At 38.0% G+C, this 15,262-nt stretch overlaps 1 protein-coding gene across 7 annotated transcripts in view; it reads left to right on the top strand.

The window, feature by feature from the left end:
* The window catches only part of KANSL1 (KAT8 regulatory NSL complex subunit 1), a 188,748-nt gene that overhangs the window by 121,910 nt on the left and 51,576 nt on the right, over window positions 1-15,262 (top strand). For all 7 annotated transcript variants that reach the window (XM_058561274.1, XM_058561269.1, XM_058561271.1 and 4 more), the window contains 2 exons: window positions 2,021-2,162; window positions 12,299-12,403. In XM_058561274.1, the coding sequence (XP_058417257.1) occupies window positions 2,021-2,162; window positions 12,299-12,403 (247 nt within the window). The remainder of the gene's footprint in view (window positions 1-2,020; window positions 2,163-12,298; window positions 12,404-15,262) is intronic.

Below are 15,262 nucleotides of genomic sequence, written 5' to 3'. Positions count from 1 at the left end.
TGCATGTTTTTATGCATTTACTATTTATGTATTGGTAACAATCCTTATTATTGTATGGTTATTCTTTTTTAGGTTTCATATAGTTTTTCATTAAAATTGTTGAGAGTTGTGTTAATACATACAGTAATAGTTAAGTTGATAAATGGTATTCCATTAAATTCCTTTACTACTTGTGTGTATCTGTAATAGTACTTATTTTTGTTTAGTTTATTTTTGGTTTTTATATGGTTTTTCCATTCAACATTGTCTTCTGAGGTGTAGTCATGTTGATATAGTTCTAGTTAATTTGTTTTTATTGTTCTAGAAAAATTCATTAGAGGAATAAATTATGGTTTATCTGTTTCACTACTTTAGCAAATTAGATTGTAACTAATTTTTAGCTATTCAAAACTCTGTTGCAATGAACTTTTTTTTGTTTTTTATTATTGTTGAGGTTTAATTGACATACAGTATTATATTAGTTTCAGGTGTACAACATAGTGATTCGACATTTGTATACATTGTGAAACAGTCGAACCTATTTCTTTATGCAGATGTGCAGGTTATGTTCTCAGAAATAGGATTGCATGATGGTTGAGTATGCATGTTTTCCACCTAGCTAAGTATTTCCAAATTACTCTTCAAAAAGTGGTGGTGCCAGTTTTTATTGTTATTGGCAATGTGTCTTCTACCAACCAGTGGCTTGCTTTTAACTTTGTTATATCTTTTGTTGTATGTTGAAAATTAGCTACATTATTTTCTCTCTTATTTATGAAATCCTTCCCTGCTGTAATGTTCGAAAGGTACTCTTTGTTAGTTTGGATTTTCAAATTTAGGAATCCTAAAATAAAGAAATTATATCTTTTTTTTTTTTTTTTTTTTTTTGTGAGGAAGATCAAGCCCTGAGCTAACATCCATGCCAATCCTCTTCTTTTTGCTGAGGAAGACTGGCCCTGAGCTAACATCGTGCTCATCTTCCTCCACTTTATGTGGGACACCGCCACAGCATGGCCTGACAAGTGGTGCGTCAGTGCGCGCCCGGGATCCAAACCTGGGCTGCCAGCGGGGGAGCGCGTGCACTTAACCTCTACGCCACGCGGCTGGCCCCAAGAAATTATATCTTGAAGAAGGGAATTAATTTTACTTTTTCTGCGTAAAGAACTGTCCATTTCAATACTATTTATTGAGTAGTTCAGTTGTATCCCGCTGATGTGAATGCTATCTCTTTTATATATCCAGTTGTAAGTTTTGGGGCTCTGTATTCTGACTCATTGGTCTTTTTGTCTTCTAGACTGCCTTAATTATTGTAGCTGTACAGTAAGTCTGTAGTGTGAGTTTCCATCATACTGTCTTTAGAATTTCTCTACCATTGGTCCTTCTTTTCCATGTAAATTTTTGGATTTGTTGGTCAGCTTCCATTAAAAACCCTGTAGAGAATTTGATTGGAACTTTTTTGAATTTATAGATATGTATGAAAATTGCCATCTTAAAAAAATGTATCTCACCATTTATGTAGGTCTTTTATGTTTTTCGGGTTTTATTATTTTCTCTGTAAAGATCTGTTTTGTATAATACTAGCATTTATTGGTGTTGTGAATAGTGCTTTTAAAAAAATGAATATTTTCTACTTGTTGGCATATGTAAACACTATTAGTTTTTATATGTGGATGTTTACTTGTCAGCTTTGCTGAATTCTTGATAGCTTTAATAATTCGTGGTGTCTTTTGGATTTTCTTTGTAGATAAAGTATAAACTATTTCTATCTCCTGAAAAACTAAAGCAATTTCAGAGAAATTGTGTGCCACAGGATCAGGATACTAATAGGCAGTTTCAGCTGGTTAATTTGGGAAGTGTCTGTATGTGAAGAGTTTTATCCATGTGTGTCCTGTGACAGACAAATGTTTATATATAAAGTCTTGAGTTTCTCTTGGCACTTGAGTTGGTCTCGATAAGGGCCTTTAAATGTTAAAAACCCTCCCTCCCCTATTTGGTATAAATGCTGCTGCTACTCGTGGATTTCACTCAGTTTATTTCCTTTTAGGAGGCGCAGGTCAGAATGGAGATGGGCTGCTGACCGAGCAGCTATTGTCAGCCGCTGGAACTGGCTTCAGGCTCATGTTTCTGACTTGGAATATCGAATTCGGCAGCAAACAGATATTTACAAACAGATACGTGCTAATAAGGTAAGGGATAAGTGTCTGGTCTTTTTCAGCCCAGCTAAAAACTGCCATTATTCCTTTTCTCCCGTTCCTCAATAAATCTTAACTATGTCAAAGAGAATGATTTAATACGATCTGATAGAGTGGTTTAATTTGTTTAAGAGCCTGATGTTGCTTAGTGTAGTGCAGACAACACTGTTATAATATGTTGAATTGAACTTGTGTTTAAAACAAAACAGTTTGTGTTATCTGGGCTAACAGGAAACATAAGAAAAAAAGACTATATAAATGTAAGCCATTGACTATAACTGTCATATTTGTTGTATTTATGGAAAAGTAGTGATTACTGAGGATTTTCATCTTGCTTTTTTTTACGTAGATGCGTTTTTGTTTCACCACCAAGCTTTCTTGCTTTGTGAGGAAAAATAGCGTTTTTCCTGAAAGATTGTTTAGGCAAAATCAGACATTGGCAATTAGGATTTTGATTTTCCCATGTCCTGCTATCTTCATAGGACTTATTCTTACTCTACAGCGTTTGTCTTTGACAGTGACACTGTGTATAGTTTTTCTTCTTAAAAATCAACTTTAAAAGAGTCCTCTGTTCAGTTTGGGTTTGACTGAAGGATAAATTTGCATGGAAAAGAAATCCACAGATAGTTGAGTGCCTGCTATGTACCAGGCACTGTTCTCCTTAGTAGAGTCAGAGTGGTAAATAAAAATGCTACTTTCATGGAGCTTACATTCTTGCAAGGTATTATTTGTATTAGCTTGATGCAGTTGAGCTCCATAACTGGACACATGGGTCTAGATAAAGAGTCTATTGCTCCTAAAAGTAAGTGTCATGACACTTTTTTGTCCTGCCTTGGTGCTGGTCAGAGTCTTAAGAAAATTGCTATATTGTGAAATCTATCCATTAATTAGTAGGCCAGAAGTTAAAGGATGACCAACTGATAAGATGAACAAAATGATGAGAGTTTGAAGTAAAAATTCTGCATCCTCCCATATATATCATTTAAGCTTTAATTCCAAAAATTCCACTGGAGCATTCTTCCAGCTTCTTTTCAAAATAGGCTTTTATATATAAATCTCCAAAACATTCAGTAGAGTGTATTATGATTGAGGGCAAAGTCCAGAGGATTTACTTTTTTTTTTTTTTTTTAAATAATTTGTTCCCTTATGATACGGAACAAATTAGATTATGACTTCTTTAAAAATTAGCTAGAGCAAATAAGGAATTAAAACTAAAAATATTCACCAAGGATGGTGAATATGTAGCTTTCCTTAGCTCTTCTTCACAGAGGAAGTTGAGATTTGTAGAACATGAGCTGGAATGGTGATAAGAATAGCTAGGAGGTGACTGGATATGCCTACCCTGAGGAGAGAAACACAGTCTTGTTCTGTCAGGGACACCTCTTCAGTGTCTGTTTTTAGGTTTTTATAGCCAGTAGTTAAGTGGGAATTTCTATATTTGAGAACTAGAGTCTCTTAGTAACAACTGAGATTAGTACAATGGTAGTCATTTTTGTTGCTTTATCTATTTTATATACATTTGTAAGTATATGTGTGTGTGTGTTTATATATGTTATATTAGTTCCGTGTTATAAAGCTACTACATTTCATAGACTCAGAGATGCTATTGCTTGTAAGATGCACCATTATTTTGTGTGCCACTAAGAAATGATTTCAGTTAAATTAAGACATACCATCAATTAAGATGCATCCTGATTTAAAAGATGTTGAGATGTGACAAAGTATGTCTTAGAATTGATGAAATACTATGTATCAATTCTTGGAAACTTGGAAAATACAGGAAAGTATGAGAGAGGAGGAAGGAAACCACCATGAGATTATCTCTGTACCTTTCTCTCAGTTTTGCTGTGAACCTAAAACTGCTCTAAAAAACAACAGACAAATGAAGTTTAAAAAAAAAAAAAGACAACAAAACTCAAAAATTAACCCACTGTGAACATTTGGGCGTATTTTCTTCCACTATTTTTTTTTCTCTGCATATAAATAATTTCTTTAAACATTTTCATGTCACATGTGGACCCTGAACGTCTTCCTATCATTTTTTGGAAAAACTTATTTTTATTGGCTACATTATCTTACCTTTCCTGGTTAACTATTTTAATTATGCTCTTTATTAATATTATAAAGCATGCCATAATAAATGTCTTTACCTAAGTCACAGCGTGGATACTTTCATGTTCTTGATGGATACTTCAGAAAAGTATTTTGTCAGTATGCCTCAGTTTACAGTCTCACTAGTGTGAGAAGATATCTTAATTCACTTTTGGTTCCTCTTTATTCTTTAGCTCATAACTCAGCCATAATGACAGAGCAGTTCTGGGGAACTTCAGAAGTCTTAGATATTTCTAAATACCTGTAAAGTAGTTATTCTGGAGTTTTGTGTATATATTGATTAAGAGTTTTATCATTCAGGGCATAATGTATTAAAGAAACATCAGACTTGGACTTGGTAATCTTTGGTTCTAGTCCTGGCTTTGCTGCCGTATAGCTGTATAACCTCGGGAAGAAAAGTCACTGAACATTTCTGAGCCTCAGTTTTGTGGTCTTATACAATAAGGTATTCTAGATTATAATACATTTTCTTTGTCTACAGTCTGAATGCACAGCGTTACGAAATTCTGACAGGAAGAGTAAAAGTAGAATGATAATCCCAATAAATAATACGTCCAGAAAATTCACAACTTTATTAAATCTTTATATGATGTCTTTTTAAAACAAATGTATTAATTTCCTGGGGCTACCATAACAAAGAGCACAAACTGGGTGGTAAACCTTAAACAACAGCAATTTATTTTCTCACAGTTCTGGAGGCTAGAATTCTGAAATTTAGGTGTAGACAGGGCCGTGCTCCCTCTGAAGATCCTAGAAAAGAATCCTTCCTTGCCTCTGGTGGCTTCCTAAGCTTTTGGTGGTTGCTGGCAGTCCTTGGTGTTCATTGGTTTATAGCTGCATCACTCCAGTTTCTGACTCCATCTTCACCTGGCCATCTTCCCTCTCCGAGCGTCTCTGTCCACATTTCCCTCTTATAAGAACACTAGTCAGGTTGGGATTTAGAGCCCACACTAAAGAGTTAGTCTTAACTTGATTACATCTGCAAAGACCCTATTTTCAAACAAGGTCACATTCATAAGTTCTGGGTGATATAAATATTGGGGGGACACTATTTAACCCAGTATAACAAATGAGCAATGGAATTTCCCCCAAAGATACATTAACGTGCATTCTGGATAGAAAAGGAGCTGAATGGGAATAGCAGAAGCCCAGAACACCTTTGTCTTCAAAATTGATGTAAAGCAGTTGAAGTTCCCATCTTAATAGAGTTATAAGGCATGGTGGACAGCTATATCTTGCCTAGATAGCCCAGATGGTTCTTGTGGAACTGGTCTACAGTGAGGTCACTAATTTATCTTAAGATGGATAGAGAAGGTTGACCTACTTAGAATCAAATAGAGAAGTGAGGATGTGAAATTACATCTTAATTCTGTATTACAAATTAAGAGGTGTTTTTTTTTTTAATGTTTTAATAGTTTTTAACATTGTGAAGTTTTGGGTTGTACATTTTTGTTTGTCCATCACCATATATATGTCTCCCCTTCACCCCTTGTGCCCACCCCCCACCCCCATTGCCCGTGGTAACCACAATACAGTTTTCTCTGTCCATGTGTTGGTTTATATTCCACATATGAGTGAGATCATATAATGTTTGTCTTTCTCCTCTGGCTTACTTCACTTAATATAATACCCTCCGCGCCCATCCATGTTGTTGCAAATGGGACGATTTTGTCTTTTTTATGGCTGAGTAGTATTCCATTGTGTGTGTGTATAGAGAGAGAGAGAGAGAGAGAGGTGGTGTTTTTTTTTTATCTTGTCCTTTGACCATATATTATCTGAAATTGGTAAAGGGGAAGCAGTTAACCCAAATATACCACTTAGTTTTTTCTTTTCTTTCCTTTTTGCTTGATTTCTTTTGCCCTGTTTTGTAATCAGGGTTAATTAGCACAATTCCTTCTACCAGTTCTTCCTTTTTCAGTTTTGGTTCTTATTGTATTTTTCTTCCTTTTTTTGACTTAGGCAGGACAGCTTTGTGTTTTCACAGAGGGTTGATTTATAAGGATAGATTATGGCTGCATGCAACTGTGACCCATCCCAATTCCTTTGGTCTTTATGTAGGAGTTCTCTAGGCTTCGGCAGCCTGGGCATGATCCTGGTTCTGACTCGAGAGTGGTGCTGAAGGATGGGGAGACTCTCCCTGCCTTTTTCCTTTTTACCTTGGCCTCTGCCAATTGCTGTCTATTTTAGAGTGCAATAACTCTGAGGTTATTGCCACGCAGGGCTGATGTGATAGCCATGCAGTGTTGACCCAGTCAGTGTAAATCCCGAATGCTAGGGAAACCCAGCTTGGGTTTCCCATGATGGATGTGGAGTGGAACTTGAGGAAGTTTTCTTTGCTAATAATAACCTTTCCTTTCATGGCTATTAACTATCTTAAGTACATTTTAAGGAATTTTAATAACCATATAGGTCTCATCTCCTCTGTAAAGCCTTACTTCCATCAGCCTCTTCACTTAGGCTCTACCTCTTTTCTGCTCTCACAGCATCTTCTCTGAACTTCTGCGACAGCACTGTCATTATGATACTTTGTGTACTTGTCATCCCAGGTAGATGAAGATAATCTCCTTATGAGCGGACTGTATTTTACAGGCAGGTTTCGTTCTCGAAGATACTGCAGGTTTCGTTCCAGACTGGCACAATAAAGCAGATATTGCAATAAAAGCAAGTCACATGAGGGGCCAGCCTGGTGGCGTAGCGGTTAAGTGCACACACTGGTGGTTCGCAGGTTCGGATCCCGGGTGCACGCTGACCACTTGTCAAGCCATGCTGAGGTGGCGTCCCATATAAAGTAGAGAAAGATGGGCATGAATGTTAGCCCAGGGCCACTCTTCCTCAGCTAGAAGAGAAGGATTGGCATCAGATGTTAGCTCAGGGCTGGTATTCCTCACCAAAAAAAAAAAAAAAAAAAGCAAGTCACACGAATTTTTTGGTTTCCCAGTGCATATAAAAGTTATTTTGCACTATACTATAGTCTGTTAATTGTACAGTAGCATTATGTCTAAAGAAAACCATGTATATACCTTAATTAAAAAATACTTGATTGCTGACAAATGCTAACCATCATCTGAGTCTTCAGTGAGTTGTAATCCTTTTGCTTGTGGAGGGTCTTGTAAAAAATGCAGTATCTGTGAAGCATAATAAAACAAGGTGTGCCTGTATTTATTTTCTTATTTTTAGGGTTTCATATCACCTAGCACATGGCAGACACTCAGTAAATGTCAAATTTTAGCTATTTGGATGCTTTTTATTTGCTTTCATCCTTTTGGTATGAGGTACGGTATAAATGATCTGTGGGTTGGTATTGTATGCTATAGTAAACTTAGATATTTTTGGTGAGAAAACAATGTACAGATGAATGTTGGCTGCATCAGCATAACACTTTAGCACATATTTGCAAAAATAGATTTGATGAAAACTAATGTGCATTGAAAAGACCTTTGAACAGATTAATGGGCACTCCATTCTTGTTGCAGAGGCCAGAAACCTTGTCTTGGTCTCTCACTCCCTTTCCTCACATCCCAAGAAGCATATTTGCATAGCTGATTGATTCTGTCTTCAAATATATATATCCAGAATCCAGCTGCTTTGGTCCATCAACTGTTCTTTCTGCTTCTCTATTTGCCACCCGCTAGTCTTCATGTTAACACAATAGCTAGATTGATCCTTTAAACCGTAAGTGAGATCATTTCCCTCTTCTGCTTGAAACTCACCAATGACTTCCTATCTGAAAATAAAAGCCTCAATACTAATAATGAGTTAGAAGCCCCTGTACGATTACTTATCTCCCCTTACCTCTTCTGACTTCAGCTCCTACCATGAACTCCACTCGTTCATTTTACTCCAGCCTTGCCAGATTCCTTACAGTTCTTAAAATCATCAAGCTGGCTCCCACCTTGATGGGAGCAAAAGCAAAAGAGCTTTTGCTTTAGCTCTTTCCTCAGATATTCCCAAAGTTTGTTCCCATGTTTCTTTCAAATATTTGCTCAAATATCACCTTCTGGGTGTGGTTTACCCTGACTGCCTGATATGAAATAGTCCCTACTTCCACTTCTTAATCCTCTCACTGTCCTTTATTTTTTCAGTTGAGCATTTAACACCTTCTGATGTACTACATAGCCAGCCCTGGTGGTCTAGTGGTTTAGATTCTGCTCTTTCATTGCTGCTGCCCAGGTTTGTTTCCTGGTCAGGGAACCACACCACCTGTCTGTTGGTTGTCATACTGTGGTGGCTGCATGTTGCTGTGATGCTGAAAGCTGTGCCACTGGTATTTCAAATACCAGCCGGGTCACCCGTGGTGGACAGGTTTCAGCAGAGCTTCAAGACTAATTAAGACAGACTAGGAAGAAGGACCTGGCCATCCACTTCTGAAAAAATTGGCCATGGAAACCGTACGAATAGCAGTGAAGTGTTAATATAGTGGCAGGAGGTGAGAGGATGGTGCACTAGACTGGGCAGGGTTCTGCTATGCTCTATGTAGGGTGGCTAGGAGTCGGTATTGACTTGACGGCACTAACAACAAAAAAATGTAGCACATGAAATTTATTTATTCATATTGTTTATTGTCTGTCTTTGCCTCAATATTAGAGTGTAAGCACTTTGAGGGATGAGTTTGGATGGAGGTGGGTGAGTTGGGGGGTTGGGAGAAGGATATGTCTCTCCTTCTTTCCTGGATCCCCAGCACTTAAAAAATGCCGATGAATGGATAAATGATGGTTTGATTTGAATGACTGAAAGAAAAAACAGAAGGGTAGTTAGATCCAGCCTTTAGCCCTAGTTCTGCCATGGATTGGCCTCTTGACTTGACCTTTGACGTGTATCCTCTCTGGGTCTATACAGTGATGGCGAATAAATGGTTCCTATCAGATCTTATAAAGCTTTCTCAGGAGGGTGTCTTTGTAGTTTCTCAGAGAGGTGTATTTTAGAAATTACTCAGTAGTTTAAGGAAAAAATTTTCCCTTTGGAAAATATTGACTGTTTTGTCTTGACTTACCTTCTCACCTAAAAAAAAATAGGTAACTTTATACATAATAGTTGGATTTATTTAGGGTCCTAGCTGTAATTAATATAAAATTAATATTTTCCTGTTCAAGGAAAAAAATTTTAACATAAAACTCAAAAAATAATGATTGTGCATTTCTTTTCTTGGTGTATGACTCTGCTTGGGAATATGAGGGATTCAGATATATTTGTATTTTGTCTGAGTCTTCAAGGAGCTTACCATTAGTTAACATCTAAATAATAAATTGAGGGAACAATAAATAATTTGGCCTAAGGTGCTGCTCTGTAAATGAGATTTAAATACACAGAATGTTAGAACAATCACGATGCTTTAGGAAGTCTGGCAATGTGGATAAAGCAAGTAGGGGCTCAGTTAACTAGGGACATTTTCTTGGGAGGAGGTGGGACTGGGATTTGAGAAGCTCTTAACATTTAGTTGCATTTATTTACCTGCTACTTTGTAATAACCCCCACCTCTCAACAACAACAGCAGCTCCATATACATTCAAACATTTTCTAGGAGATAATGAGATTGGTATAACTAACAAAATTTGGAGAAAGTAGTTGGAAATAGATAAATAAGGTAGGATCAGATTATGGGGGACTTCGAATGCCAAGGTGAGTTTGGGCTAGCTTTATACAGGAAATGAGGGGGTGGTTTGGGCTCTTAAGCAGGGAAGATGTTGAATACAATATTTTGAGAAGGGAATAGTGTGCAGAATAGCTGCTCTTTACAAATAGTTTTTACTTTGAAATGGTAAAGTTTCTAAGGTCTATTTTATGCTTGTGACTGAGGCAAGAAAATATTTTGCAACAGTAGTTCTTTTAGCCAGGGAAACTTTATTTATTTATTTATTATTTTTTTATAATTTTATTTATTTTCCCCCCAAAGCCCCAATAGATAGTTGTGTGTCATAGCTGCACATCCTTCTAGTTGCTGTATGTGGGACGCAGCCTCAGCATGGCCGGAGAAGTGGTGCGTTGCTGCGCACCCGGGATCCGAACCCGGGCCGCCAGCAGCGGAGGACGCGCACTTAACCGCCAAGCCACGGGGCTGGCCCCCCAGGGAAACTTTATTTTGAAGGCTGGCAAACATTTCTTGCTTAGTTAATGACTTTCCCTTTTTTCCTGAGGAGTCTCCACTGCGTTTTTTATATAGGCTAGGCATAATCTTATTCCAGCATAGGTAAGTGTTGTTTCTCTTGCTGTCAGGAAAAAAAAGATTCACAGTCATGCTCCACATAACTAAAGTACTGCATATATGATGGTGGTCCCATAAGATTAGTAGCGTTTAGTCTAGGTTGTAACAGGCTATACCATCTAGGTTTGTGTAAGTGCACTCTGTGATGTTTGAATAATGACAAAATCACCTAATGATGCATTTCTCAGAACATATCCCTGTTGTTAAGTGACGTGTGGCTGTATTTTAATTAATTTACTTTTTGTATTGAGGTAAAATTCCATTGTCCTTTCTTAATGCCCCCACCCTTTTCATTTCTTTGCATCCCCTATTTCTTAGAGATTTTTGAGTTAGAAAAGACCCCGGGCATGGATCATCTGGTTCATTGGCTCAACCTGTGTCATAATGGCCTAGAGAGCTCAAATTGATACAGTTAAAATCTCTAGGGCTTGAAATCTATGATGTTCTGTGGGGAATTCTGATGCTGAGTCAAGACTGATCAAGTCTAGTATTTTTCTTTTATTTATTTATTTATTTATTATTTTTTGTTTATTTATTTTTGGTGAGGAAGATTGGCCCTGAGCTAACATCTGTGCCCATCTTCCTCTATTTTGCATGTGGGATGCTGCCACAGCATGGCTTGATGAGCAGTGTGTAGGTTCGTGCCCGGGATCCAAACCCACGAACCCTGGGCTGCTGAAGCGGAGCGTGCGAACTTAACCACTATGCCACCAGGCTGGCCCCAAGTCTAGTATTTTTCAATTTAGAGCTTGCATTAAGACTTACCAGGGGAGCTTTTTAAAAATGTAGGATACCTAGCCCCTCCCCTAGAGATTCTGAGTAGATTTGATGTTGGACCTGGGCAGGTGTAGTTTGGGAAGATTCCCCAGGTGATTCTAATACAAAATTCTGTTAAGAACTTCTTATCGGTTGGATCTCCTTATTTTCTAGACCAGAGAAAGAGAAGCAAAGACATAAAGCCCTGGTCACTTGCATCCCAGTCTTTCTGTTGCACAGCATCATAACCTGATTTGGTCACCTCTACTTGCGTTCATGGAGGGGATTCATGTGTGTGGTTTGTTTGCTGTTCATAATAAACTAACTTTCTGCCTTTACCAAGCTGGGCCCATGCTGACTATGGAGAGGATTTGTGGGGTCATTTTAAATTTCTTTTTACATTTTTTATTTCCTGGGATGAGTGTGAGGTCTGAATTTGAAATTGTCAAGCAGGAACCTAATCTGGAGTAGTATTTGTGCTTATGAGAAACAGATGCCTTTGGAACAGTTTTTTTTAAGTTGTTAGTTTCTAATATATTGTAGGGACTGTCCCACCTTTCTTTCACCCAGTAGTTTTGGTTGCTCAGATACAGTTGGTTTAGCTCGTCATTTACAGTTGTAGCACTTCCGGTTTGATAATCCTTAAGCCACATTTGTGATCAAGTTAACTAGAAAAACGGCATTGCTGCTGTTAATACAGTATAGTCTAGTTGGTAATACAGTATAAAATACCATGTTCTTTTAAAGATTCCAGATCTGGAAGATGTGAATAAAAGATACTTAGTGGTAACAAGCCATGTAGGTCAGAGCATTCAAGTGCAAGAAAGAGGAAGCTTGGGTCTGAGTCTGAGGCCTTACTCATGGCTACCGCTAGGCTTTTTATTGAAATCATTCTTGGGAAGACAGCTGCTAGTGGTGTATTTTGTTTCAGAACCATAAGATGAGGGAAAAGGCCTCTGGAAAACCAGTTCCCTGCCCTTAACCCTTTTGAAATTAACTCCTAAATATAAATTTGTAACTTATAATACCATTCACTTATGCTGTTTTTGTCTCTGTCCTGCAGGGGTTGATAGTTCTTGGGGAGATGCCTACCCCAGAGCATACAACAGCAGACTTATTTCTTCCACTTAGTTCTGAGGTGAAGACAGATCATGGGAATGATAAATTGGTAAGTATAAAAGACCAAAAAAGGGGAAATGAGTGAGAATTCAGGGTGTAATGTCAGCACACAGTTTATGCTCTATAACAAGGATCCTTGCATTGGCTGAGGGAAGGGGGACTGTATCGCCTTTACCACTTTTGGCATTTCGAGATCTGAATTCCCCAGTAGGGCAGCACAGGGCCCTTCCTGCAGCTGTGTAACTGAACTTAGACTTAAAAGCAGCTCCTAACTCTCAAGACACTGCAGACAGATCAGCTGTGGGTATTATGGAGTATTAGTGGGAATCAGATTGTGTGGCTCTGACACCTTTGACAGTAAGGTAACCTTTCTGGGCCACTGTAAAATGAAAAGCTTGGACTAGAGGTTTAACTCACAAAGATGTTGAAAATGCTCTCTCTGAGTTACCCCCTTTAATAGTATAATAAGGATAAAGCTGTCATTTTCTGTAATCTTCTGTATCCTTAGAACCTAGCTCAAATCTCCCTCTTCGATGATTCATTACCTTTCCCTGTTTCTCTCAACACCAAAATTAATTTCCTTTCCTTCTGAATTCTAAGAGCACTTTTTTTGTTGTTTTTTTCGCTCTTTTACTTTCTCCAGAAGGTTACTACCTTTTATGAATATTAACATTTCTTGATGTAAGTCACTTGTTAGAAATACCAAAGTCCCACGACAATAGTTTGTTTAAGAGGCTAGTGAGCCGTGCTGGTTCTTTTTTTGTGTGTGTGAGGAAGATAGCCCTGAGCTAACATCCGTGCTAATCCTCCTCTTTTTGCTGAGGAAGACCAGCTCTGAGCTAACATCTATTGCCAATCCTCCTCCTCTTTTTTCCCCCAAAGCCCCAGTAGATAGTTGTATGTCATAGTTGCACATTCTTCTAGTTGCTGTATGTGGGATGCGGCCTCAGCATGGCTGGAGAAGCCGTGCGTTGGTGCATGCCTGGGATCCGAACCCCGGCCGCCAGTAGCGGAGCGCGTGCACTTAACTGCTAAGCCATGGGGCTGGCCCCGTGCTGGTTCTTTAAACTGTGCTTTAAACCAGCTAGTCTCCTTGCATATACAAATCAACAAAGCTTGTTATCCTTTATTATTATCATTGTTAGCAGGAACTCATAGGATACAGTGGAAACTAACTTTCTTAATGAGAGATCTTAAAGCCAGCTGCTGATACTAGGGATAAATGCTGAAGGCATTAAGAGATGGATGGTTAAGTGGAAAGTAGTTTTAAATAAATTAAAGAGCCGAATGCCAAGTTGTGCCACTATTCAGTTCCATAATTTGAGTTCATTGTATGTTATCTACAGAATTTCTTTTTAAGTGATTTGTGAAACTGTTTTAGGATTGCTCTACCCAGGGTAAAAATTATTACACGTGAAAGAGAAAACATGGGTAAGTTGGAAGGTCAGCTAGTGCCTGTGGTATGATAGGTACGGGAAACATGAGCCTTGAGGCAGCATATGCAATTGGGAGTAAGTTTTGTATAGATATTTACATATTTATGAACAGGATTTAGGGATTACAAAAATTGGGGAGTGATCTCCTATTGTCATGTTTTCTCTCACCTCAGTGCATGTGAAGGATAGGATATAACAGACTCTTATTGTGTTATTGATTCTCTTTGTTATATTAATACACATTCACATATATGCACACATGCATGCCCCGTAGGGACTTGTCTCTTTTTCTACCCACCATTTACTTGCATGTGTATGGCCTATATTAGATTGTAAGATTCTTGAAGGTCAAGACCATTTTCCTCATTCCTCATTGTGTTGACCACAGTAGTTTCTACACTGTACAGTAGAATGCTTTTTGGATTCAGTAAAATAAATAATGATTATGAAAACAATTAAGTATACACTGTCACTATGTATTCAAGGAGAGGTTAACCACTCCCTTTCTTGTGATTTATACATGATTTCTGAAAAATCTTCAGAAAGGCAGTATGTTTCTCCTGTTTATGGAGTAGGCTACAAAGCATATATTCTTTAAAAGCGATTAAGTGACTTAAAGGTCCTTCACCATTTTTAAAATGCCAAATATTTGCAAAGTTGTGCCTAATACATCAGAGGTTTTCATTAATTTTGCCTTTTTGTTATCCAGTTTCTTTTTGTGAAGAGTGATTTACACCTCTTCTTTTCGATTTTGCTTTAAAAAAAGCTTAGGTCACACTTGACAGGGGCAGTTGTCACTTTTCATATATACATTTAACCACCCTATTCTCCATTTTTGCTTATTAATTTTTTTTTTCAACATGAAAGTTTTTATTGCCCTTTTTTGTTACTCAGAAAAAAAGCACTTGAGGGGCCAGCCTGGTGGCATAGTGGTTAAGTTTGTGCGCTCCGCTTTGGCGGCCCAGGGTTTGCAGATTTGGATCCTGGGCACAGACCTACACACCACTTATCAAGCCATGCTGTGGCAGGCGTCCCACATATAAAGCAGAGGAAGATGGGCACGGATGTTAGCCCAGGGCCAATCTTCCTCAGCAGAAAGAGGAGGGTTGGCAACAGATGTTAGCTCGGGGCTAATCTTCCTCACACACACAAAAATTTTTTTTTGAAGACTTGTGGTTTAAAAATAGTTATGTCAGAGGTTTTCTTTGTTGTGTTGTGTTCATCTTTGTGTTGAGTTCTGAAACTCACTGGGATTAACAATGACAAAAAAAGGATTTTCTAAACTTTCAAAATATAGTTTCAAGAAGTGAGACATAATTCTCAAAGATATATAGTGACTTACTAATTAAGGTGGGAATCATGATGATGGCAGAACTGGTAACATGGTAACAGTATCTTCATGCCAGATACTGATTTGTATATGTGGGCATTGAAAGGAAGAGTGCTGGGATAAGATTACTTGAATACAAAAC

Source organism: Diceros bicornis, chromosome 18, assembly GCF_020826845.1.
Source record: "Diceros bicornis minor isolate mBicDic1 chromosome 18, mDicBic1.mat.cur, whole genome shotgun sequence".
NCBI classification, from domain to species: Eukaryota; Metazoa; Chordata; class Mammalia; order Perissodactyla; family Rhinocerotidae; genus Diceros; species Diceros bicornis.
Note: the sequence above shows the minus strand (reverse complement) of the source record. Positions and strands in the feature narration are given on the sequence as shown.